General features: G+C 42.6%; 1 protein-coding gene across 2 annotated transcripts; it reads right to left on the reverse strand.

The window, feature by feature from the left end:
• Positions 1 to 993: 993 nt before the first annotated feature.
• On the reverse strand, positions 994 to 21929 carry SMARCE1 (SWI/SNF related BAF chromatin remodeling complex subunit E1). 2 transcript variants are annotated; one of them, XM_084748743.1, is made up of 11 exons: positions 21790 to 21929; positions 19951 to 20002; positions 19729 to 19772; positions 16493 to 16597; positions 11983 to 12063; positions 10860 to 10991; positions 10472 to 10643; positions 5803 to 5975; positions 5083 to 5184; positions 4059 to 4269; positions 994 to 1272 (listed from the first exon to the last, which is right to left on the reverse strand). In XM_084748743.1, exons 2-11 carry the CDS (start codon positions 19955 to 19957, stop codon positions 1064 to 1066), a joined length of 1236 nt encoding a protein of 411 aa, XP_084604869.1. In that variant the 5' UTR covers positions 19958 to 20002; positions 21790 to 21929; the 3' UTR covers positions 994 to 1063. The 2 variants fall into 2 exon arrangements, with proteins under 2 accessions (XP_084604869.1, XP_084604870.1); XM_084748744.1 differs by lacking the exon at positions 16493 to 16597.
• Between the last annotated feature and the right edge of the window lie 1698 nt (positions 21930 to 23627).

Consider the following 23627-nt stretch of genomic DNA (forward strand, 5'->3'; position numbering starts at 1 on the left):
TCTTCTATAGTGCAATAAAAACACTGAGACCTTTGTCTTCATTTCTTTATTATGTTTGGACCTTTAAGAAACATATACCATCATATATACGACTATTCAGTAAAAATCTATTCTAGATTTTAGGAAGCACACCCACAGACTATCTTGTTTCTGGCCTCTAGGAGCACTAAGGTTTATCAAAAAGGTAGGCTCTGATGTATGCAATCTCGAGCTTTGAGGTTTTCACCACTTAAATTATGTTCAAGCGGATAAACTTAATTCCTGTTTTTCTCTGGGAATGGGGTAATCACACTGAAGCGTGTAGTCCATTTTAAGAATATTCCATTTAAGCTCTGCTGTCTATCATGACTTTGGAAAACCAACCTGGTAAAAAAAGTGTTTCTTTCCTCCTGTACAGTAAGGATGAGTTTCTCAGAACACTTCCCATATCACCTAGAACGAAAAGGACTCCAGATAACGTGCACGTGCTGAGCTCACTGTAATGATGATTTCACACAAGCACTACTCTACCACGGAGACATCTCTGCACCAGTCTGATCTACGCGTTCCTAGTTTCAGGCTACATCCTACCCTGTAAGAGAACTCCTGGTACCTGACATCAGAAATTTAAAAAGGGCAAGTGAACAAACATACTCACAGGATGCTTTCAAGAGGGCACTCTGGACAAGTACACAACAGGGGACGCGGGAAGCTGTGGACGGGCTGGGAAGAGTTAAAGCTATGGCTTTGGTGAGCACCCAAGAGAGCTGAAGGAAGGCATTTGTAAGAGGAGACTCTGCAGCATCAAAGGTAATTCTCGAAAAGAGGTGGGTGTCTTCTCGATTAATCTCAGTTCTGAGGCTTCAGAAGGTGAGAGCTACCAACAATATCCAAAGGCAAGAGCCATTTCCACAAAGCTAAGGAAGGTGAGTGCTTAGGCTGTGATGCTGACAGTTGAAAAGACTTTGGTGGTTATCAATAGAAAAGGAAATAATTAATACACAGACCACATAACACCATTAAAACCAAAAAAACATTTTTTTTTCATTTAAAAAAGTTTTAGGACACATAAAACAAGGCAACATTACTCCTTCTTCTCGTCTTCTGGCATGGGGTCTGTGGGTGGCTCCTCTACTGTTGCGCTGTTGCTCTCTGAGCCAGTATTACTATCGCTGGTCCCTTCCACCTCCATGCTGTCAGCCCCCTCCTGCCCACTCTCCTTGTCCTCAGGAGTAGACGTGCCTTCCTCCCCGTTCTGCTGGCTCTCGGATGCTTCCTCAAGGTGTGCCTCCTCTGTAATCACATAGTTGCTACTGTCAGTTTCAAGACAAACATGTACTCTAACTATGCTGAAGGCATCAGATGTTCTGTTCAATATGATAGACACCAGCCACACATGGATGAGCACCCGAAATGGACCAGTATGACTCAGGAATTTTTAAACATATTTGAGACAAGTTAGGGTACAAAAATCTACATTTTTATCTACAGGTTTATGAAATTTAAATACAAACCAAACACTTGGTGGTGAGAATTGAGCTTTGATTTCAAAGATTTGCTCTGACAAAAGAATGCAAAACAGTTACAGTCGTGTCAGTCGTATGTGTGTGTGTGTGTGTGTGTGTGTGTGTGTGTGTGTATGTGTGTGTACGTGATGGTCAAGGGAAGACCACAGGAATGTAAGACAGTTACAGTCTTATGGTGTGTGTGTGTGTGTGTAAGTGAAGGTCAGAGGAGGATCATAAATGTTGTGTTCCTCAAGAACTGGCCATCTCTTTGAGACAGGATCTCTCACTGACCTGAAAGTGACCAAGTAGGCCAGGCTGGCAAGCCAATGAGCCCGAGGGCTCTGCCTGTCCCTGTCTCCCCAGAGTGGGATTATGAGAATGTACCACCACGCCTACTTTTTACACATGAGCTCAGGGCTCTAGCCTAGAATGTTAATAATTTAAAAAATGTTAGTAACACTTAAATGCTTGGCTGTATTAGGTTAACTGTAACATACTGGATTAAATGTAACATTAAAAGTAAGCCAGGGGCAGTGGCATCAGAAGTTTCAGCTGCCCAGAGGTTGATGTTAAGACTGTTTGAACCCAAGAGTTTGAGGCCAGCCTGGGCAATACAGTACAACAAAATGAAAGCACAGAGAGAGGATGAGATGCTTTGTTGAAAGTCCACTTCCCTCAGGTGTGGTAGAGGTAGGCAGGAGCTCTGTGAGTTCAAGGCCAGCCTGGTCTACAAATGAGTCCAGGACAGCCAAGGCTACACAGAGAAACCCTGTTTCCAAAAACCAAAAGAAAAAAAAAAAGAAAAAGAAAGAAAGAAAGAATAGCAAAGCAAAGCAAGTCCATTTTCTTTAGGAAGTTAAAAGCACAAGGTTTAGCTGGGTGTGGTGGCATATGCCTTTAGTCTCAGCACTCTCCTCTGTAATCAGAGGCTGGCCGATCGATGTGAGTTGAGTTCGAGGCCAGCCTGGTCTACAAAGTGAGTCCAGGACAACCAAGGCTACAGAGAGAAATCCTGTCTTGAAACCACCCCCACCAAAAAACAACCCCCCCTTAAAAAAAAAAAAAGGGCACAAGGTTTTTTACATCTCAAATTTTTTTTTTACCGGAAGTGGTGGCGCATGCCTTTAATCCCAGCACTGGGAGGCAGAGGAAGGCGGATTGCTATGAGTCAAGGCCAGCCTGGTATACAAAGTGAGTTTAGGACAGCCAAGGCTACTATAGAGAGAGACTGTCTTGAAAAACAACCCCCCCCAATTTTTTTTTCTTTAGTTCCCCCTCCTTTTTCTTTTCCTTAAGCTAAAAGACAGAACCCAAGTAAACATCCAGGTGCTGTGAGAGTAAGACAGACCTCATTTGGGAGCAAAACAGACTCAGCATAGTCTGGCTGCAAAATAAGCAAAGAACTGCACTTTGATTTGCACGCGTCTGCTGTAACCACAAAAACGTGCTCCAACCCCAAATTTCTGGTAAAAAACAGGTTCATAACAGAAAGAGGCCCAGACAATGAAGATTAAAACTAGACTGTCTGAAATGAACCTGGTGAGTTAAATAATGTACAATATTTAACTGGTAGAGATACTGATGTTCCATTAAACATTGGCCAGGCAGTTGCCTTTTGAGTACAAAGTATGCCCACATCCCTTCTATTTTGTATTAGCGACTCTGCTGGTGTTCCCTAATGACCTTTGGCTTACTCCTGTTTACCCACTAGGCAGAGTCAATAGTGCCAGAAGGCAAGGTGACCTCAAAACTCCACGAATAACCAGGTTGATTAGTATTATCTTTAAAAAATTTTAATTAATTGATTAATTAATTATTCTTGTTTTTTTTTTTGAGACAGGGTTTCTCTGTGTAGCCCTGGCTGTCCTGGACTCATTTATAGAACAGGCTGTCCTCAGACTCACAGTGATCCACCTGCCTCTGCCTCCCGAGTGCTGAGATTAAAGGTGTGCGCCCGGCCCTGATTAGTATTATCAATCAAAGTTTTACCTTTAAAAATAAAAAGAAACCTGAGGAATGCTTTTATTCAGCAACATCAAAAAGCATTGTTCTAGGGTGAGGTTGGCTATCCAGTGAAACTTTACTTACAGTAGGATGCAGGTAAAGACATGACTTATTGCCTTTACTTTGCCCGATGCTATCCCAGAATACCAAAGACAACAAATCTTGGGGTCAATGATCACATCTTATGTAAATAGTAGCCGTAAGGGTTAAACTATTATCTCCTGATAATCGATCCTTAATCAAATCAATCAATAATCAAATCCAGTAGCAGAATGTACTCATAGAGGCAGGCGCTTGTTCAAATGAGGGAACGAGAGGCCCCTCCTGTCTGTTTCCAGAACCACACCCACCCACATGGTACTAACCCAGAGCTCACACTGCGGGACTGACGCCACTGTGATGAGCTGCAATGCCAGCAGCAGTGTCAGTGCGACTACTATGGGTGTCAGATTGGAAAGTCACAGAGTGACTCAACACAGTGACAGCCGCTGAAAAGCATCCAGAAGGAAAGTCAGAAGCCAGTTGTTAAGGGCCCGCACACTTCCTGGGTGTCAAGGAGGCGGTTACCTGTCTCCATCGGGATGTTCTCCTCATCTTTCTTCTCCTCGGCTTTGTTCGCCACTTGTTCTTCCTCAGGGGCCATGTTGCCCTGACTGCGTTCAGCTTGCTCCGCGGCCTCCTTCTCCCTCTCTTCCTGCCTTTTTCGGGCCTGTTCCTCTGCTTGTGCAATTTCAGCTGCAATTTTCTCCATGTCTACTTCTACCTTCAGACCGCACAACTAGTTGTAAAACACAAATCAGTGGACTCTTAGTAATGCTTTCTTCTTATAACCTTGGAATCAGGTAAAGGGTTTCCTGGCTTACATATGGTATTTACATGAGGGGAAAAACCCAAAACAGTGCTTTGTCCTGAAACCGTATATGACAAAGAAAGCTGCTTTAGCAGCCATCAGTCATCAGAGGGGCAGGAGCTGCTGGGCTAGCCTGAGGATTCCCCACTCACACCTCAGCTACCAAACACATGGCTTACTCCCCCCCTCACCACTGGGTTTCTGTGTAGCCTTGGCTGTCCTGGACTCGCTTTGTAGACCAGGCTGGCCTCAAACTCACAGTGCTCTGCCTGCCTCTGCCTCCCGAGTGCTAGGATTAAAGGTGTGCACCACCACCGCCCGGCTACTTTTTTATTCTTTTGTTTTGTTTTCTAGAGACAGGGTCTGTCTATGTGGTCCTGGACTCACTCTGTAGACCAGGCTACGTCTGCCTGGTATGATTTACTTGTTTTGATAACTACATCTAATGAAGGCATCTATGAATAAATTACAGTAATGTGAAAATAAAATCCACAACCACCAAGATTTTTGAACAAAGCATTGTAGGGCTCTATCACCTGTGGGCCTAGTCCTTGTACATACACTCCAGGACACTGTAGATTTATTGCAATTTTTCCAGAAAATGGGAATAATTTTATAAAGACAGTACAAGTTGTGCTGAGATGTGAGTACTGTTCCAACGTGACCAGCACTCAATAGAAACATTACTAAGAAAAAGGCAACAGGCAAACAGTAAAGGTAGTCAGTGAACAGAATGGATACCCTTTTAAGTTCATTGTTAAAGGAGTCTGTGCTTTCCAGGAATTTCCTCTTCTTCTCCTGGTGTCGCTCCTCTATCTGAAGAAGCTCAGCTTCCAGTTTCCGCTGCAAGGTGTCAGACCAGATTATGTATACTTGTAAGTTTTCTCTAAAGCAGATTCAAAGCACAGGAAACTACACCATTTTTAAATAGTTTATACTTTCAAGTATAATTTTACATTTTAAATTATGTGAGGTGTGAGGATATGCACACCAGTGCAGGTGCCCATGGAGGCCAGAAAGGTGCTGGGAACCCTGGAGCTAGGATGACTGGGCTGTGAGGACCTCACATGGGTGCTGGGAACTGAGCCAGGTCCTCTGGAGAGCAGATCATGCTCTTTACCACTGAGCCACCTCTCCAGGCCACTAACTTTGCATTAAAAAAGTCATTTAGTATAAAATCTAGCTATTATTTTAAAAATGTAACATAGAGAAATGACTATGATTAATAAGATGTTAATGAGTAAATTCTTTGTGGAAAACACTATATAGTAATGCAGCAAAGGCTGATAGGATGCCTCAAATTCTTTACTTTGCATCCATCTCTGAACAGATATACTTGCACTACAATGTTCTATTACAATTTTCAGTCTTTCTCAAACCAGGCACAGGTGACACTACCTCACAGGTCGACTTATGACTGTAGCAGAGCCACAGCACCTAGTGAGTGCTGTCTGTCCTTACCTGATGCACCATTAAGGACTGGACCTGTCGCTTGAGGACCTGCATTCTAGCTGTTGTGACGACTGACCGCACATCAGGCACCACACTCTCACTGAGGATCTCACTGATGAGGCGGTGGTTTCTCTGGAAACGTGCAGTGGCTGTATGCTTCATTGAAAAGCCATCGTCATAATCTGGAAGGAAGGAAAATTTCTGGAAATTAGGCGGCTAGTATTCATAACCAGAACGATGTTAAGAAGCAGTTACCTAGTCAGTGTGTCCCTCAGTGTCCTGGCACGTGGGTTTGTTTAGTACCAGGGCCGTCTGTAAGAACTACACAGAGGCAGAAGACACAGCCTACCTAAGTGTTGTTCTCAGAAAGCTACTAAGGCAGTGGTTCTCACCCCTCACAGGGTTGCATATCCTCAGATGTCCTGCATATCAGATATTTACATTATGATTCATAACAGTAGCAAAATTACAGTTATGAAGTAGCAATGAAATAACTTTATGGTTGGGGTCACAACATGAGGAACTGTATTGAAGGACTGATGAAGGTTGACAACCACTGCATTAAGGGATGATGTGTGTTTTGAGATTTAGTTAAAACACAAACAACATATGCCTTTTACCCTGGGATCCATGTAAAGCCTGCATGTGATGGCAGTACTTGAAATTCTGCCAAATGTCCCATTCTCCTGGTAGTTATCAAAGGCATTTGATAAATGCTGGACTGTAACTAGAAGGTATCTTTACTATAGTTGTTAAAATTAATGAAAATATTCATTTGTAAAATTAACTGAATACCTTCTCTAGCAGTATTTAGTTTTCCAGGTAGTATTTATGTTTTATCACATTAAAAAATGGTAAAGACCCAAACTAATCTTAAATAAAAAAAAAAAAAAAAAAGGAAAAGCTGAGCGGTGGTGGCGCACACCTTTAATCCCAGCACTCAGGAGGCAGAGGCAGGCGAATCACTGTGAGTTGGAGGCCAGCCTGATCTACAAAGGGAGTCCAGGACAGCCAAAGCTACACAGAGAAACCCTGTCTCGGAAAACCAAAAAAAAAAAAAAAAAAAAAAAAAAAAAAAAAAAAAAAAGGGAAAGAAAAAGAAAAAAAGATTTATTTATGTATGAATGCTCTGTCTGCATGCATACCTGCAGGCCAGAAGAGGGCACCAGATCATATTATAGATGGTTATGAGCCACCATATAGTTTTTGGGAATTGGACTCAGGACCTCTGGAAGAGCAGTCAGTGCCCTAAACCTCTGAGCCAACCCAAACTAACCTTATAGAAAAACAACATCTTGATTTAAAGGCTGGAAGATGGTTCACTTGGTAAAGTGTTTGCAGGCAAGCATGAAGATGCCAGCCAGAATCTAAGTGAAAGCTGGGTGTGGCAGATTCTGGAGGCTCAAAGGTCATTTTAGCTAAAATAGCAAGCTTTAGGTTCAGAGAGAGAGACTGTCTCAAAATAAGGCAGAAGAGAAGCAATTTAGGAAGCCATCTTGATGTCAACCCTCAACTTCACACGCACCTGAAAGGGAAATATAAGTGTATAGTCATACCCAACATATCAAAAAAGGCAGAGATTGGAGAAGATGACAACCTACACGCACGCACACTCACATACATACCCTCTCAGACACTTGACTCTAAATTAATTAATTTTGTTTTTTGAGACATGGTTTCTCTGTGTAGCCTTCACTGTCGTGGAACTCGCTCTGTAGACCAGGTTGGGCTTGGAACTCACAGAGATCTGCCTGCCTCTGCCTCTCCAGTGCTGGGACTAAAGACATGCAACTCTATTGCCTGCCCTAAATTGTTTTTAAATTTGCCAATTTATATATGGCTATTATTAAATGTGTAAAGGTGCCCCCAGACTTAGGTACATAAAGTACACATTTGGGTTACATGTTTGTTATGGGTGGAGGTTGTATTATTTTTGGTGTGTGTGATGGAGCACATGGGACTGCAGGTGTGCACACATGTGCACATACATGTGGAGAACAGAGGAGGATGGCAAGTGTCTTCCTCTCTTTCCGCCTTATCTGTTTAAGACAAGGCCTCTCACTGACCTGGGAGCTCACATTTTGGGTAGGCTAGCTGCTTGTCTCTCAAGCTGTAGGATGTGTGCTTTTTATTTATTTTTAAAGACAAAATTTCACTGTGTAGCCCAGGCAGGCGTTGAAGTTGCAGCAGCCTTCCTGCCTTAGTTTTTCGTGTGCTGGGATAACAATGTACCACCATACCCAGCATGTGTGTTTATTTCTAATAACACAAGAGTGTTTCCTTTATCTTGCTCCATCACCTTCACATATTTGGCAGCAATCTGTACTAGCATCTACTTAATAGTTTTCTTTACTGTAACTCATCAAAGTAAGTTTTTCTTCTAATATAGATCAAAACAAAGTGTGTCTCTGAACCACCTCATCTTAGTGTCTCATAGAGGTGCAGGGACTATGCTTTAAGAAAGAAACCCTGCTCCACACAGAGGCCTGCATGCTGCACACGATGCTCTCTGTGGACCTTCTGACAGGCCCCTCTGAGATGTCAGTGGCTGCTGCCCTGATGGAAATAGGTTCCATCTCTTGGTTTTCTGTACATTTCTACCTCTCAAGTCCTTCTAAGGCAGTGGTCCCAACTGTGCTGTGTGACCCCGTGTCTGTGTTGTGTAATGACCTTTGCACAGGGGTTGCATATTAGGTATTTCATAACAGTTCATAATAGCAGCAAAGTTAAGAGTTATGAAGTAGCAATGAGAATAATTTTACGGAAGGGGGGGTCACCACAACACGAGGAACTGTATTTAAAGGTTGTAGCATTAGGAAAGTTGAAAACCACTATCCTATACTTTCTTTTTTGGGGGGGGGGGAGGATGGGATCGGGTGGGGTTTTGAGACAGGGTTTCTCTGTGTGGCCTTGGCTGTCCTGGACTCCCTTTGTAGGCCAGGCTGGCTTTGAACTCAGCCATCCTCCTGCCTCTGCCTCCCAAGTGCTTAGATTTAAAGGCATGTGATACCACACCTGGCTTTAATGATTACATTTCATGTTAATGTAGAAGCCTCTCAAACTTAGTTCCTGCTATTATTTTGCTTAGGAAAATTTTTATTTTCTACATATGTCCTCTATGCTGCTAACCTTTGCTTCTACTGTTTTGGTCTTCACTCTTCCAGTTACTTGCAGACTTCACCTTCTATTGCTTTGTTCATGTTTTTCTTGCATCACATCACCTGGGTAATTAAAGTCTGTATATATACCTTTAGCAATGCTAATTCTGCTTACACCCAATTTCTGTTTCTAGTCCACGTTTTACTATATTCTGTTGCATTTCTGAGAATTTTTGCTAGTAACTCTAATGGATCCTTCTGAAGTTCATTCCTGATTCTTCCTCTTATTTAGCTAAATTTATTCATGTCTTTTGGTGTCATTACTCCTCCTTCACTATTATCACTCTAAAGTTCTCAAGAATTTCCTCTGGTATTTTCAAAAGTGTAATTTTATATTATACTCTTGGTGGCTTTGCAGCTGGTGGTTACTGCTTCCAATCCTGTCCACAACGCAGCAGACACAGGAAGAGCAAATATTTGCCCAGTGTGTGGATGACATGCTGTAAGTGGAGGTGGATCTCTCAGGCCCCTTGCAGCTCCAGACTCTGCCTAGCTGCAGAGGGCCAGGATGGCAATCTGCATATGGAAGCTTAATTAGGAAGCTGGCCAGCTGTGTGCAGTGTGTCAGCATGTACAGAGCTTCTAGAGTTTAGTTCCCAGCACCCATGTTAGGAGCTCACAGCCCCCTGGATGGAACTCCTGGCCCAGAGGATCTGACATATATCCTCAGGCACTGCACCCAAATGTATAAACCTACAGGCTCCTACACACACACATTAAAAAAAAAAAAAAAAGACTGGCTCTAACTGGAAGGTATTTAACTTTTTAGAAAAGAAGCAGGGTGTGGTGGCTCACACCTTTAATCCCCACATTTGAGTCAGAGGGAGGCAGAGCTCTTGAGTTCCAGGCCACTTTGGAATGCATAGTGAGCTCCAGGTCAGCCAGGGTTATATAGATACCTTATCTAAAAAAACCAAAACCAAATACCAACCAGCCATCCAGAAGTTAAAAGGAAAAAAAAAATCTCAATTGTGACCAAAAAAAAAAAGAAATCATACATGTTGCCAGGTTAGGTAGGGTGTGTCAGCAAAAACATGTAATCCCCAAATTTGGAAGCTCAGATTGGAGAATCCATTCAAGATAAATCTGGGCAACACAGTGAAGCCCTGTCTTGAAAAACCAAACAAATCTTTTATCCTCAGTACAAAGACTTTGGAAAAGACTACAGCTTTTCCCCCCCTTAATAATTTTCCACACTGTAAAGGGTATTTTTTTTCCCATGAGAAAGTCATATACAATTTTCTTATTATTGAAAAGGCTTAAAGTTATGCTTTTTCTGCTGGATGTGGTGGCACACGCCTTTAGTCCCAGCACTTGGGAGGTAGAGGCAGGAGGACTGCTGTGAGTTCGAGGCCAGCCTGGTCCAGGACAGTCAAGGCTACAGAGAAACCCTGTCTGGAAAAAAAACAAAAACAAAAACAAAACAAAATTATGCTTTTTCATTTAAAGGACCAAAAGCCTCACATTATGATGTATCTTCTGTTAACCCAGAGAGAATGCAAAGCCCCGCGCCCCCTTACCATCTGGGTCCTCTGCAGGCTGAATGCTCATGTAAGGTTCTCCTTTCTCCATGCGAGACTGTCTCTGTCGACTTTCCTCCTCTAATGCAGCTTCTGCACGGCTCTTTGCATTAATATACGCAAGGTATGCAGGGGAATTGTGATAGGCCTTCATAGACTCATTGTACTCTATCTGAAATTCAAAGGGGTGTTGGTTTTATAACGTGCATTCTACAGGCTGCCGCCTGCGCCTCCATCTTCCACCTGAACGTCAGGGCAGGAGGTGAAGCAGGCGTTGGGAGGTGTGGCTCAGGTGAGTGCAGCCTGGTGGGCAGAACTTCAGTGCTGTCTCAGCTTCCTGGTCCCGCTGTTTCTTTTATAAGAACAAGCAAGGCGGTCCTCTTCTTACCTTTTCTGCTTCGTATTCGTTTAAATATTCTTGTTTCTCTTCATCAGTGAGATCTCGCCACATGCCACCAATAATCTTGCCAATCTCCCACAGCTTTAGGTCAGGGTTGGAAGCCTTTACTTGGTCCCAGACCTTAAAAAGGCAACAGTTGAAAACTCAACATTAATGCCTAAGTGTTGTCATTTAAAAATACCCTAATATGGAAACTTTTAAATACAAACAAAGCAGAGAAACAGCATCAAACGTGTATGCGCCAATCAGCTGGCCTCACACCTGCCAACACAGCTGGCTTGCCTCATCTCATCTCTGCCCTTCAGAACCTCATATGCCATGTCATTTTACTCAAATACTTCAACCTGATTAAACTAAGAACATCTTTTTTTCCCCTTCTTTCTAGACAGGTTTCTCTGTGTAGCCTTAGCTATCCTGGATTTGCTTTATAGATCAGGCTGGCCTTGAACTCACAGCGATCCATTAAAGGTGTGCGCTACCACGCCCGGCTACTAAGAACATCTATAATCACTGTAAACACTCGTAGTGAATTAAGTGAACTGTTAAGACTATGTCTCTAATTGTGCAAGTAAATTTAGAAGTAGTTAATTTGCATAACCCAATGGCATCATACTATCAAACATGCAGTAATTGTGATCAAAGTATTTTTTATTATACTTATTCCATTCTCTTTCTACTTAACAGTCTTCTCAAGTCTTTCAGTATTCCCCCAAAGATGTCACTTTCATGGCTATCGACTAATCTCTTTAAAGATTTTAGCAGTTTACTTAATCATGTTCCTCTTGCATTTGAGCTCTGGAATTCTGAAATCAGAACGAACCACTTAAAAATGTATGGTTTTTTTTTTTAAGATTTATTTATTATTATATATACATGTACATCTGCAGGCCAGAGGAAGGCATCAGATCACATTATAGATGGTTGTGAGCCACCATGTGGTTGCTGGGAATTGAACTCAGGACCTCTGGAAGAACAGTCAGTGCTCTTAACCGCTGAGCCATCTCCCCAGCCCCAATGTACGGGTTTTTAAATTACACCCTATCAAATATGTGTAAGGAAGACTCCAAGCCAGCTCGAAACTGCACATGAGGCCAGTAAGGTCAGCACCCACCTTTCTGCTGTACCTCATGTAGGGCATCAGCGGCTTATCTGGTGGCTTTGGAGGCTTTGGAATCGTAATGCCGGAGGATGCCTGTAAAAGAGTGAGACACATTCATTACTCAGTTGCAAGGAGGTCACTACCACCTGAAAAGAAAGTCCCTTAAAAAGTCTAATGCGTCTTTCTTCTACTCGTCCATGGATACAAGATTCTTATGTTCTCCAAAGAAAATAGGTATCACTGCAAATTCAGAAATGTTTATATCAAAAGAAAATGACTTTAAACACAAAATATTTAATGTTTTACTTAGCAGTTTATTGCTGCAAGAATAAAATATTATACAGTATTCCACACACTGAAAATGGAGTTATATGTCAAACGCCTTACATTTAGAACATTACCTGGATCCTTTTCTTTTGCTCAGTTGCCATTATGCATGCAGTCAACACTAGATTACCTGTGCACTCTCAACACTGAGCACTTAACACACACACTGGCTACAGGGGACCCTGCTATCACTACAGGAATGCACCCCTACCAACAACAGAAAGGCACCTCCTAGGTCAGAAAGAGCACCAGTAGGAAACAGGAGGGAACTAGAAATCTAGCAACAACAACAACAACAACAACAAAACAAACAAACAAAAAAAAAAAAGAAAGAAAAAAGATTTCTTTTAGAAATAGACTACTTGTCTTAAGGCTTTATATTATCTTGTAGCTTTCTGTTTTACATCTCTGCAGTCTTGGGGCAGTGGTTTTCTTACAGGGGATCAAGGTGCGAACTGAAGTCATCCTTTTGTCTTCAGTCAGATGGCCACAGAAATAAGGAAGCGTCTTAAGAACTCTGTGCCTTGCTTCTGCTGCTTTTGAGGCCCATTCCTCAGCATTGCTTTTGTAGAAAAGAAAGGCAAAGCACACAGGGAAAGAAAGAAAAATACAAGAAAAAGGGATAAAATTTTTTCAAAAAGGTATTGAACTTGGTTGAGAGGAAAAAGTAAAAATGGAGGCCATCAGAGCTTGAGGTCCTGTCCATGTGAGGAGACAGGCAAGGAGGCACCAGGTGACTTTTAGCAGATGCCCCATATAAAGCTGCTTGCTGTTCCCAGGGCACCTGGTTCTGACCTTTTCTATCTCCTCTTTATATCATCACTACTCTGGTGAAGGAGCCAAAATAAGTAAATAGCATGCTACACCTGCCCCTGATGTGGCGGGAGACCCTGATCCTGATCCTCTCTGCCAGAATGGGGAAGAGGACTGCTTGCTTTAGACTAATTATCAAAACACACACTGGCAAATTCTTGCTGCTCTGACCCACAGAGAGATCTAGCCAGCAGTGGGCAAGGGAATAAAATGAAACACGGGGGCAACTGTCACAGTGGTTAGAGTAGCCACTCAGGGAAGCAGGCATCTCGGCTCACAGGAGTCCTAAGGATCAGAGTCATGGTAAGCCTGTTTCTAAACACAGGAAGTGATTAGAAAACATTTTTAACTCAGACCCCACACAAACTATTAGAACACAAAGTGGGTTACAAAAAAAAAAAAAAAAAGATAAAGTCGTGTTTTTTTTCTTCTTTCTGGAGACAGGGTTTCTCTGTGTAGCCTTGGCTGTCCTGGGTTCACTTTGTAGACCAGGCTGGCCTTGAACTCACAGCGACCCTCCTGCCTCTGCCTCCCTAGTGCTGGGATTAAAGGCGTGATCCATCACGCCCGGCCCAAAATGTTGTTAATAGGTAAAAAAAATCTAATGTGTACTTTTTAAGCTTTAAGTATGAATTAAAACACTTTAAAAAGTTTAGTAATATTTGCTCATGTTTGCTAAAGCATCACATTTTACAACATTAATAGGTTTGCTAATTCACTCCTTTCCCAAAGAAAGGTACCCAGATAATACTGAAATTATTATTACACTGTCAGTTTACAAATAAAAACAAAACAAAACAACAACATGAAACAATGCTCCCACCATTCCCTAAGAATAATAAAGTTAAATTCCAGTTGATTTGGGGATCCTTAAGCATTTTCTCATCACATATCACTAGTTTGTTTAACATCTCAGACATCTAACGGCCCAAACACTTCTCTACTCTGCAGCGGGCACACTTTATTTACTCCTTTCTTGTTATGACTCAACTGGAAACAGCCGCTGTGCGCTGAGCTGTGCTGTGCTCCTGAGTATGAAAAGACTACACTTGACTTTTTCACTGAGCGACCAGGGAGCATGTTTTAGAGAATTCTACTTTGCTTTGTTGATGAGGATCTTTCCTTGTTGCTATCGGGAAACCCACCTGTTGCACCAATTCTCCATCCTTCCAATTTCTGTCTTCCCATTTGCAATGAATTGGAGGGGGTGGAAGCAAATACTTATGCTTGTTAAAACTGTTCTTATCTAAGACTTAGGTCCTAGTCAATCTGTGGATAAAGTCCATGATTTTGTGATGAATTCATCTTGGATAGCACAAAAGGCTTTTTTTGTTGTTTCTTTATCAATTCCTAGCTGTTTCTCTGGTAAGGTCTTATACAAGGATTTTCTTTTGGAGAAAAGATTTCCACTAGCAAGAACTAGGCTGCTTTTACTATTTTGTCTCAGTCTGTGTATTAGAGGACGTGAACTGTTATCTGAGCAAAGGCGAGGGCTGTGCTTAAAGCTGTCCTGAGTCCACTAAAGCTCTCAATCTGGTACCTAAGTGCTTTATTATCTGAAAACTACCCACATGGAACAAGGCCCTTGCTTAGGGTTTCCCAGAATTATTCACAAATCGCTATAGCTATTTATAGACAGATTCCCCACAAAGTAGTGCATCACTGGGGTCATTCCCTACCAATACTTTTTATCAGCAACTGGGGTAACAGAGAATGCAAGCCCCTATGGGCTTCTAGCAGTCTGGTGGTAACAGGACAAAAGGACAATAACACAAGGGGGAAACTACAAGGAACACACCCCCAGACCTCTCACTCCTAACCACTCTCCTGCACTGAAGACTGGAGCTCACTCCCATTTCTGAGTTCTTATGTTCCACAGGAGGGAACGGGCTGAAACAGATGACCAAGCCAGGCCCAGACAAGGAGTCCTCCCTCCTTTTTCTAGTAAGGTCTCCACTGAATGACCTTACTTTGTATCACCTGAGAAGTCTCACAGCTATGTACAAATAAAAAACTGGCTGTTCATACAAACCCAAACCCAAATTACGCTAGGATCACTCCTGTTCGTCTAGCGTGGCCACCACGAGCTGACTGTATGGAGCTATTCAGAACCTAATTCTTACATGATGCCCATCAGGGCACTTCTGCATTAATACAAATGACCCCAAACTAGCCCTGCTTGCCATGTAAATTACAGTATTCTTTTTTTATTGTAGTATTCTTTATCATATAATAACCCTGCCACCCATTACGCCTGTGAAACATCACATTTAGGCCAGGATGCGCACTGCACAATGCACACATAAACATATTTTGTCAGAAGCCTTTTAAAAAACTGTGAAATACGTATGGAACACAGAACTTGATATGCTTATGAAGTACAAATTATGCAGAAACAATGAAAAATTTAGACAAACAAGACCTATCAAGCTAAGCAATATGCTTACCAAGATAGACACACAGTTTGATAGTGACGACTTTTCAGCTATAGCTTTACTACAGGGTGAGAGGGTTTTTTTTAAAGTTACATTTCTTTTTTTTTAAATGAATACAGCAAATGAAAACCAAATACTAAAACGTTTACAGCCATTCTGCATTATATATATTCCCACCAATACCGTATTCTAATGGAGGTATTTGACTTTTGGATTTATTATCTTAATTTCCTTGGAGTTTAAGATAATTTAAAAATAAAAGCTTTGAAGTATATATCCAATTTTGATGATCTTAGTTGGATTACTGAAATTAAATATTCCAAGTTTTAAGGGTCATCGTCTACAGTGGGTTGGAAAGGGACCTCTAGTTGTACTTCTTTAATACATGAAATTAATCCAAGTTATATTCTGAAATTCCTTAAGGTGGCAGTAAGATCTTTTTTCTGTATTAAACTGGAAAGAAGTGAGTTTCAGACACGTCAATGATTAAATCCAAAAGACAAATACTAAGTGTAGAAGTTTGGGCAGGCAGGTCTGTCAAAAGCTTTCTAGTCCAGACAAAGCCAGGTCTAAGAGTCCTCGTGCTCCTTAACAAACTCTGTCCTAGAGAATAACGCCAACTACCTTAAGCAATGAAAGACACTCTTCATGTCATAGAGTATTTTAACCAAAAGAATTTTAGATTTGCTTACATATATAGTATGAGCACTAAGTGTCCAAGACTGTAACCCTACTGATCACCAAACAGAATGGATTTCTTTTCTTCCAGGTACATATCCAGACTGCACTTTTTTTTTTTTTTCAGTGTTAAGACTGTACAAAATAATTGAAAAGTCAGGTTAAATTTTTTAAATGGCTGTGCTTCTGATTCAAAAGAACCTAACTCTGGAGGCATTTCTGGTCAATTCCAGTTGTTTGCCGGAGGCTGTAATAGTTGATTCTCCTACCGTGACCCGGCTGTTGGTGCCCGGGTTCCCTCCCAGCCTGTAGTTGTTGTAGGCGAGATGACTGTATGGATTGTATCCCACAAACCCTGGTGTGCTGGGCATTTGCTGATGGAAACAAATGAGACAAAAACACGAATGAGAAATGAGCTCAAACGAGGGAAACACAGAAATGAAAAATGATCTGCATATGGCATGCAAAAGCGACCTGCATTTAAACAAGCAACAGTGTGTGGCAATTGTTCTTTTTGTTGTTGAGGAAATTAGGTTGTTTTTTTTTTTTTGTTTTTCATTGAGAAACCAGCCTGCAGGTATGCATATGCATGCATGTGTGCGTGTGTGTTTCTTCTTTTTCCCTCTTTTCCTGGGTGGGTGTTAGGATGCTTGTGAAATTGAGACGGAGTATGGTATGTTTTGCTCTGAGGAAAGCATCACACTGCAGCTGTAAACATCTACAACTATTTCATGGTCAACAGTATGAGATAACAATTTAGCAATCTGTGATGTCTGAGATAGGAAAGCTTCAAGTATGATACACCTCAAGTCTGAAAACACTACATGCAAACGAAACATGATTTATTTGACAGTTATGTGGATGCCACCAATGCATTCATTTACTAAAAACAAAAACAAGAAATGGATCTGCTTTTCAAAGACAACTTTAAATAATTTTCTATGTGACAAATGAGAAGAGACTCAAATCAGGAAGCCAGGAATTGCCAATAGAAAAGAACATATGCTGGATTCAATGGATTTCACATGCATGACTTCAAAACAAGGACTTGTAAGAAATGCATAGATTTCATACTGGGGCACTATCTGATCTTCAACCCAGTCACTCTTTCACAGGCTATCTCTTCCATCTCTTCTTTCATCCATCTTCCATAGGTAATCATGAACAGTTTATGCATTTAATTTTAATGGGAACTACTTTTTTTAGTTGACAGACTTGAACTTTCTTTTTCACCTGATTTCCTGAAGTCTCTCAGCCTTTCCAAATACAACTGCTCAATACAGCAAAAAAATTCTTGATTTTTGTGAATTATGTATTGATATAATCACAAATGGGTTCTTATGTAATTGTGGCCTTGTAGTTAATACAATGACATCCAATGTTCATAAAATCAAAGCATAATGCATGAAAAGAATATAGTAGCGACCAAAGCGTAGTTTACTTAGTGAAACTCAATCGTAACAAGTGATAGCAATGCCATTTTTACATGCATTAACATAGCTCTCCTGAACTACACAGAGGTACACTCGACACATCCCCATTAAACTTTAGCTGTCACAAAATAAATGTCATTTCCCAAGCCATGGCATTGCATATATCCTTAGTGTCCAAAAACATTCAAGCAGGCAGCACATGGGAGACTTTTTAGAGGGAAGCAAAGTCATCAGTTTATAGCCCACATAGTTAGAAATGACGCAAATTAAGCATATTTAAGTAGCAAAACACAGATGAAAGAAGGGCGCATCCCACGTGCAGTGCTTCATGTGAGCTGTGGCAGTGGACGAAGTGGGTGGTGGTAATGGTGGTAAAAGCCATGGAATTAAAAAAAAAAAAACAGAGAGAAAGAGACTAACTCAGTATCTATTCTGTTGGATTTATAATCCCTAGTTTCTGGATTTTGTGTGTAAATGTGAAATTATGATGAGTGTTTTAAAAAAATCCCTTTCTTTGTATAAAAACTCAGAAGAGAATCTTTATTTAAAAAATAATAGCAAGTTTGTTTACTGTGCACTCTTGGAGGTAGTATTTATATAAAGCGGTACCTCCAAACACTGCATAAGAATGAGTCATAGGTTCAATATGCAGCAATAATGTGAACAATAGAGGAATTAACCTAGCATATTGTAGTTATCCATTTCTGAAGCTGAGGGGCCCTGCTCCATTTTGAGTGAGACTCTTAATCACTCAGCTCAACCTGTACCCAACCATGAGTGTGATGTGATGGAGATGGTGGTAAGAAATGTTCTTTAAGAAAGAAAAATAACGAAGCACAAGACTTTACAGTCTACTGGAAGCAACTATACAGACTGTATGTTACATGAAGTGAATTTAGGAATATATGATAAGCTTTTTAAAAAGATCATCTAAGGAAAAACAAACTGTTGATAAATGCATTCACCTACAGGTTAGTAAATCAGACTAGTTACCTAGTGGAGAAAACAAAAATGACACAGGAACTCATTAGTAATAAAAGTAGCCTAGCCTGAAGTTAGCTGGCAGAGGGTATGGAAGGAAGAGCTAGCAGATATTAAAGGATTAGTTCTGGGCTGGGCATGCTGATAATCCCAGCATTGGGAGGCCAAGGCAGAAGGAAGGATCATCATTTCGAAGCCAGCCTGGGCTACATAGAGACCCTGTCTCAAAACAAAACAAAACAAATCAAAACAATCCTGGTTCTGATTCTGTAGGATATGGTTAAGTGGTTTTGCTGTTGTTGCTTCTGTTTTAAAGCAGTAAGAAAGCCATCTCTGCATTTCAACAAGGGCATCCACTGCTGTTGCTAAGTCTGAATCGTGGACTGGACAATTATTTTACATGCTGATCAAGCTGGGCTAGAGTTTGCTGGGTTCACAACCATTAGACACTTTGAAACAGATCCGCTGGCAAATTGTTATAATTTATGGAGAAGAACAAAATCCGATAGCAAGATCTGACCCGTGGATAATGAAACCCTTGCTTGAGCAGCTTGAAAATAAGATTTATGGTGAGTGTAGTTATCTTCAGAACTAGAACTTTATTTAACGCGAAAATTTTATATACAGACAAAAGTTAAAATTGTGTTGCTGGGGTCTAGGGTCTTGCACATGCTCTGCCACCGAGCTTCATTCCCCAGCCCTTGCAGTGAGAGAAAAAGTTAACCAGCTGAAGGTTAGGTTTACAAACAACAACAACAAAAAGGAACCAATAATGCTGGTATGAGCATTTACTCCATATCAACTTAAAGAGTCCTCAGCAGGGAAAACTATCAACAAGAAGTGTTTCACTTATTTCCTGTTAGGAAAAAGCAGAGCACAGGAGGTTGGAGGCTCATGGTGTGTATTTTTAAATGTTGGGTTTGGTTCGAGGTAGGATGAAAAGAATTATTTTATTTTGTAGGAAGTGCCGGTTTTTAGCTAAACTTCTAGTCTGTGGCTGTGATGACTGAGTGACTGTCACTGGAAGACATCTGGGTTTTTGTATCAAGGCCAGACTTGGCTATTACATTAACAAGAAAATTAAAACTTACTGTTGCAGGAGCTGGGGTGGGAGGTGGGGCATAAGATGGTCTTTCTGTTTGAAAGAAAATAAATAACTTCTTGTAAACAACTGAGATATAATACTATGCAACAAAACTACCAATGGTCCTGTTTTGAAGAAAAAAAAAAGAGAGAGTATTTTGGAATTCCCATTTGCTAGGGCATTAGTCTCGTATTAACACAGATTGATAAATATAAAAATTGAAACTTACTTGACATTTTGGAAGATTAAGTTCTCAGTTCCTTAAGAATGAATCTGAGACACTAAAATAAAAAAAAAGAAAAAAAAGAAAAAAAAAGAGAATCAAAACTCAGCAAGCATAAGAGAATGTTTTCCTAAAGAATAGGGTAGTTTGGTATTTCTGAGCAAAATTACTTCACTGTTAATTGCTAGTAATCAAGCCTTTTGCATTTTTAAAACTAATTCTTGTAGTCATTTGACTGATCAGAATTAAATGATGAAGATAAATCACTGGGAAATTTAGAGTTATATTAGAGATGGATTTTTTAGGTTTTTGCTTATGATATTTGAGCCACGTCTTGTATGGAAAACATTTTGCTGATGCCATGCAAACGTTTACTTAGACTGATTAAAAAAAAATAATGACAATAGAATGTGATGTATTATCAGGGTGATCCCCAACAAGGCCTACCAGATACAACAAATAATTCCTGACCAGAAGCTCTGCCTTATTTAGGGGGCATCTTTTATTGAAACAGAGCAGTGACTTATTCTTGGAGGCAGTGTGAACAGATAACCCGGGTACGGTAAGAAATTGTACACTCTCTTCTATTGGTAAATAGTTTCATAAGTGTTGGAACAAATTTCCAGAGTCTACTTAGATGACTTATTGTTCCTTTACAGCCCATTTCAGAAATTATCTCAGGAACTTCCTTGACAAATAATCTAGGAAGAATTACTTGCATCGTCTCCGTGTTCCTATATGGTTTACAAGTATCAATAACACTTTCCCTCACACAACATGCCGATATGGCTGGGCTTTGACTTGCAAGCCAGGAGGGATGGTCCAATTTACTACTGTACTGCTCAAACCTAACTCAATTCTTCATAAATTTGCTCCTGGTATTACCAGCTCACAGCAGGGACAGATGCGAGCTCGTCCCTTCCTCAACATACACCACGCATGGTAATAACGTAGAAAGAGATGAAAATTTATTTATTTATTTTTTTTTAGAAAGAAGGTGAATAAATTATGCCTGCTGGAGTACTTTCATCCAACATCATGTAAAAACAAACACTTTTCCCTTAAGACACCCAGTAGGCCTTGCTGTGGGGAGCCCCGACAGAAACTGTTAACAAGGTCCCTTTACACTCCACGGCTAATACTTACAAATGACTGCTCCCCTGTGCTAAGAATAATCTGACGGTGGATCTAACCACAGTGCCTGGCGTGGAACTCGGTTTACCTTACGCAGTTTGGATCACTAGTCACAATGACCCTAACCAGACAGATGCGTATGGCTTGTCCCCATTTTTACAAAGGAAGTCTCAGGGCGGATTATTAAGGTTAAGTGTCTAAAGCCATATAGACCCAGAACTTGCCAGAGGTGGGTTCAAACCCAACCCAACCCCATCTCGGAGTTCACGCCTCACTCCAGGCCACCCCGGGAGTCTTTTAGGGCGCTGTCTGGACCCAAAGGGAACCACCTTCCAAGTGGCCTCGCCCGGAGGGCTCCCCAGAAGGCCTTTGCTTTTGAGTTTTTAGCGGAGGATGAGCTTTTCTGACAACTCCCCTGCAGGGGGTTGGGCATCGGTGCTCGGCCGGGCTCGGGAGTCCAGCGTGAAAGGGACGAGCGGCGCCTCCGAGGAGCTGTCCCGGATAAGGGCTCCCCCGCCACCCCGCCACCCCGCCACCGCTAGGCCTTACAAGAGGCCGCACCGGCCCCACCCCCACCCCCCCAGCTCCCGCCTCGCAGCCGAGCCCGAACCAACCCCAGCACCCCGCGGGAACTCGGGGTCCCGCCAAACCGAAACGCCACAGCTCCCGCCACCCACCCCGACCGGGTCGGGCCCACTTGGAAACACTCACCCGCGGGCCGAGAAGGCGCCCGCAGCTCCGGCTTCGCTTCCCTTTGTCCCGCGCTCGCCCCGCCCCTCGCGCCGGTGCTTCCGCGCTCGCACTTTCCACACGCTCCGGGATTTCTCGGCGGGCCGCGGCCGGCTCTCCTCAGACGAACAGCCCCTTCCAGCGAGGACGCGGCGAGGCTTGATGCAACCAAAGATTAATAATAATAATATTTTTTTTTCTCTTCCAGGCGCCACGGTTCCACCGGACTCTTGCAATTTGGATCCCGTGGCAGTCGGGCGCCGATTCGTCACGGCGAGGAGGGCGGAGAAGGCTGGGCAGCGTTCCGGGCCCCTGGTTCGCGGCCCGGCGGCAGGAACTACGCGCGGAGGGCGGCGGGGATTGACCCAGGCGGTGGGCGCCGCCGCCGTGTGAAACCGGCGCCGGGCGAAGGCAAGCCGCAGCCTCTCCCGGGAGAGGGGCGGGACGCGGCTCCGGCACACCCGGCACCCTGGCGTTTCCCTTTCGCTCTGGTCCTCGGTACGCCGCTGCAGGATGGAGGATGGAGGCGGGGAGGACTCGGGTCGCCGCCTTTAGGTCCTTCCTGGCGCCCGGCAGGGCTCCCTTGCCTCTACCGCCCCAGCGAAAAGCAAGACGGGAGTTTCGTGGGTTTTCTAGAGCCTGAGTGATGATGGCGACTGGTTTCCCAGCTTGGAGTCCTCAGATGTCAGCTCACTCCTTCCAGGTCGCATTACCTGTGACAATTCACATTCCTTCCCAGGAGGGGCCAATTCAGCTATTCGTTTGTCTTCCAATAGCCAGCTCAAATGTTTCTTTGTGATGGTCTCCTGAAACTTGACCAGGCCAATCCTTGCTTTGGCTCTTTGTGGTTGTGTCTGGTACTCTCTCTCTATGGGATTGAGCCATCTGCAGTCTTGGAAAAGTCTTGAAAACAAAGGCTCAGACATCTGGGCCGGACAATTTCGTAATTACCAATGCTTTCTAAGGGCTAGGCTCGTAGTTAGCTGTTCAGTAAATGTACGTGAGGTCACCTTTCTGGACTATAACGGAACTCGTTTTTACAAGTACTGTGGTGGACCATGTGAAATAAAGAATACCTGGCTGTTGTGTGTCCCGGTGGTGGGGAAACAAAACAAAACAAAACAAAACAAAACAGATGACCTGTGATTAACTAAGGACAATCTAGAGAAACTGGCAGAATACTGGGGCTACCCGTTGGTCCTTATCCTACTTGTGACTAGTCTTCCGAGCTAGGATAATACTAAAAATACTGTCCAGTTCTTCCACTTCCCAATTTTTTCTTTTCTTTCTTTCTTTTTTCTTTTTTGGTTTTTCGAGACAAGGTCTCTCTGTGTAGCCTTGGCAGTCCTGGACTCGCTTTGTAGAACAGGCTGGCCTCAAACTCACAGCGATCCACCTGTCTCAGCCTCCCAATATTTTCATACTCACGAGTAGAAATTAACGAAATGAAAAAGCTTTTAGTATTTGAAAGGAAAGACTAAAGGAGAGGGTTTTTTTTCCCCCCAGACGAATGGGTAGCGCAAAGGAGTGTATCTGAAGTTGGTTTTTAGCATGAAAAGCATAGAGAAGGTTGGTGTAGGGTCCGCAGGGTTACAGCAGGGGTCCAGTGCCTTCCCAGGCTGTCCAGCAACTCCAGCCTTGATACTTCCCTGCCTGAGCAGCTGTGGGGATGAAGGAGCTGTAGAAAGGTGGGCAGCGGATCACAGTGCTGCGGTGTGTGTGCGTGTGCGTGTGCGTGTGCGTGTGCGTGTGCGTGTGCGTGTGCGTGTGCGTGTGCGTGTGCGTGTGCGTGTGCGTGTGCGTGCGCGCGCGCCCCTGCC

This window comes from Acomys minous (assembly GCF_964271855.1).
Source record: "Acomys minous genome assembly, chromosome: 12".
Classification (NCBI taxonomy): Eukaryota; Metazoa; Chordata; class Mammalia; order Rodentia; family Muridae; genus Acomys; species Acomys minous.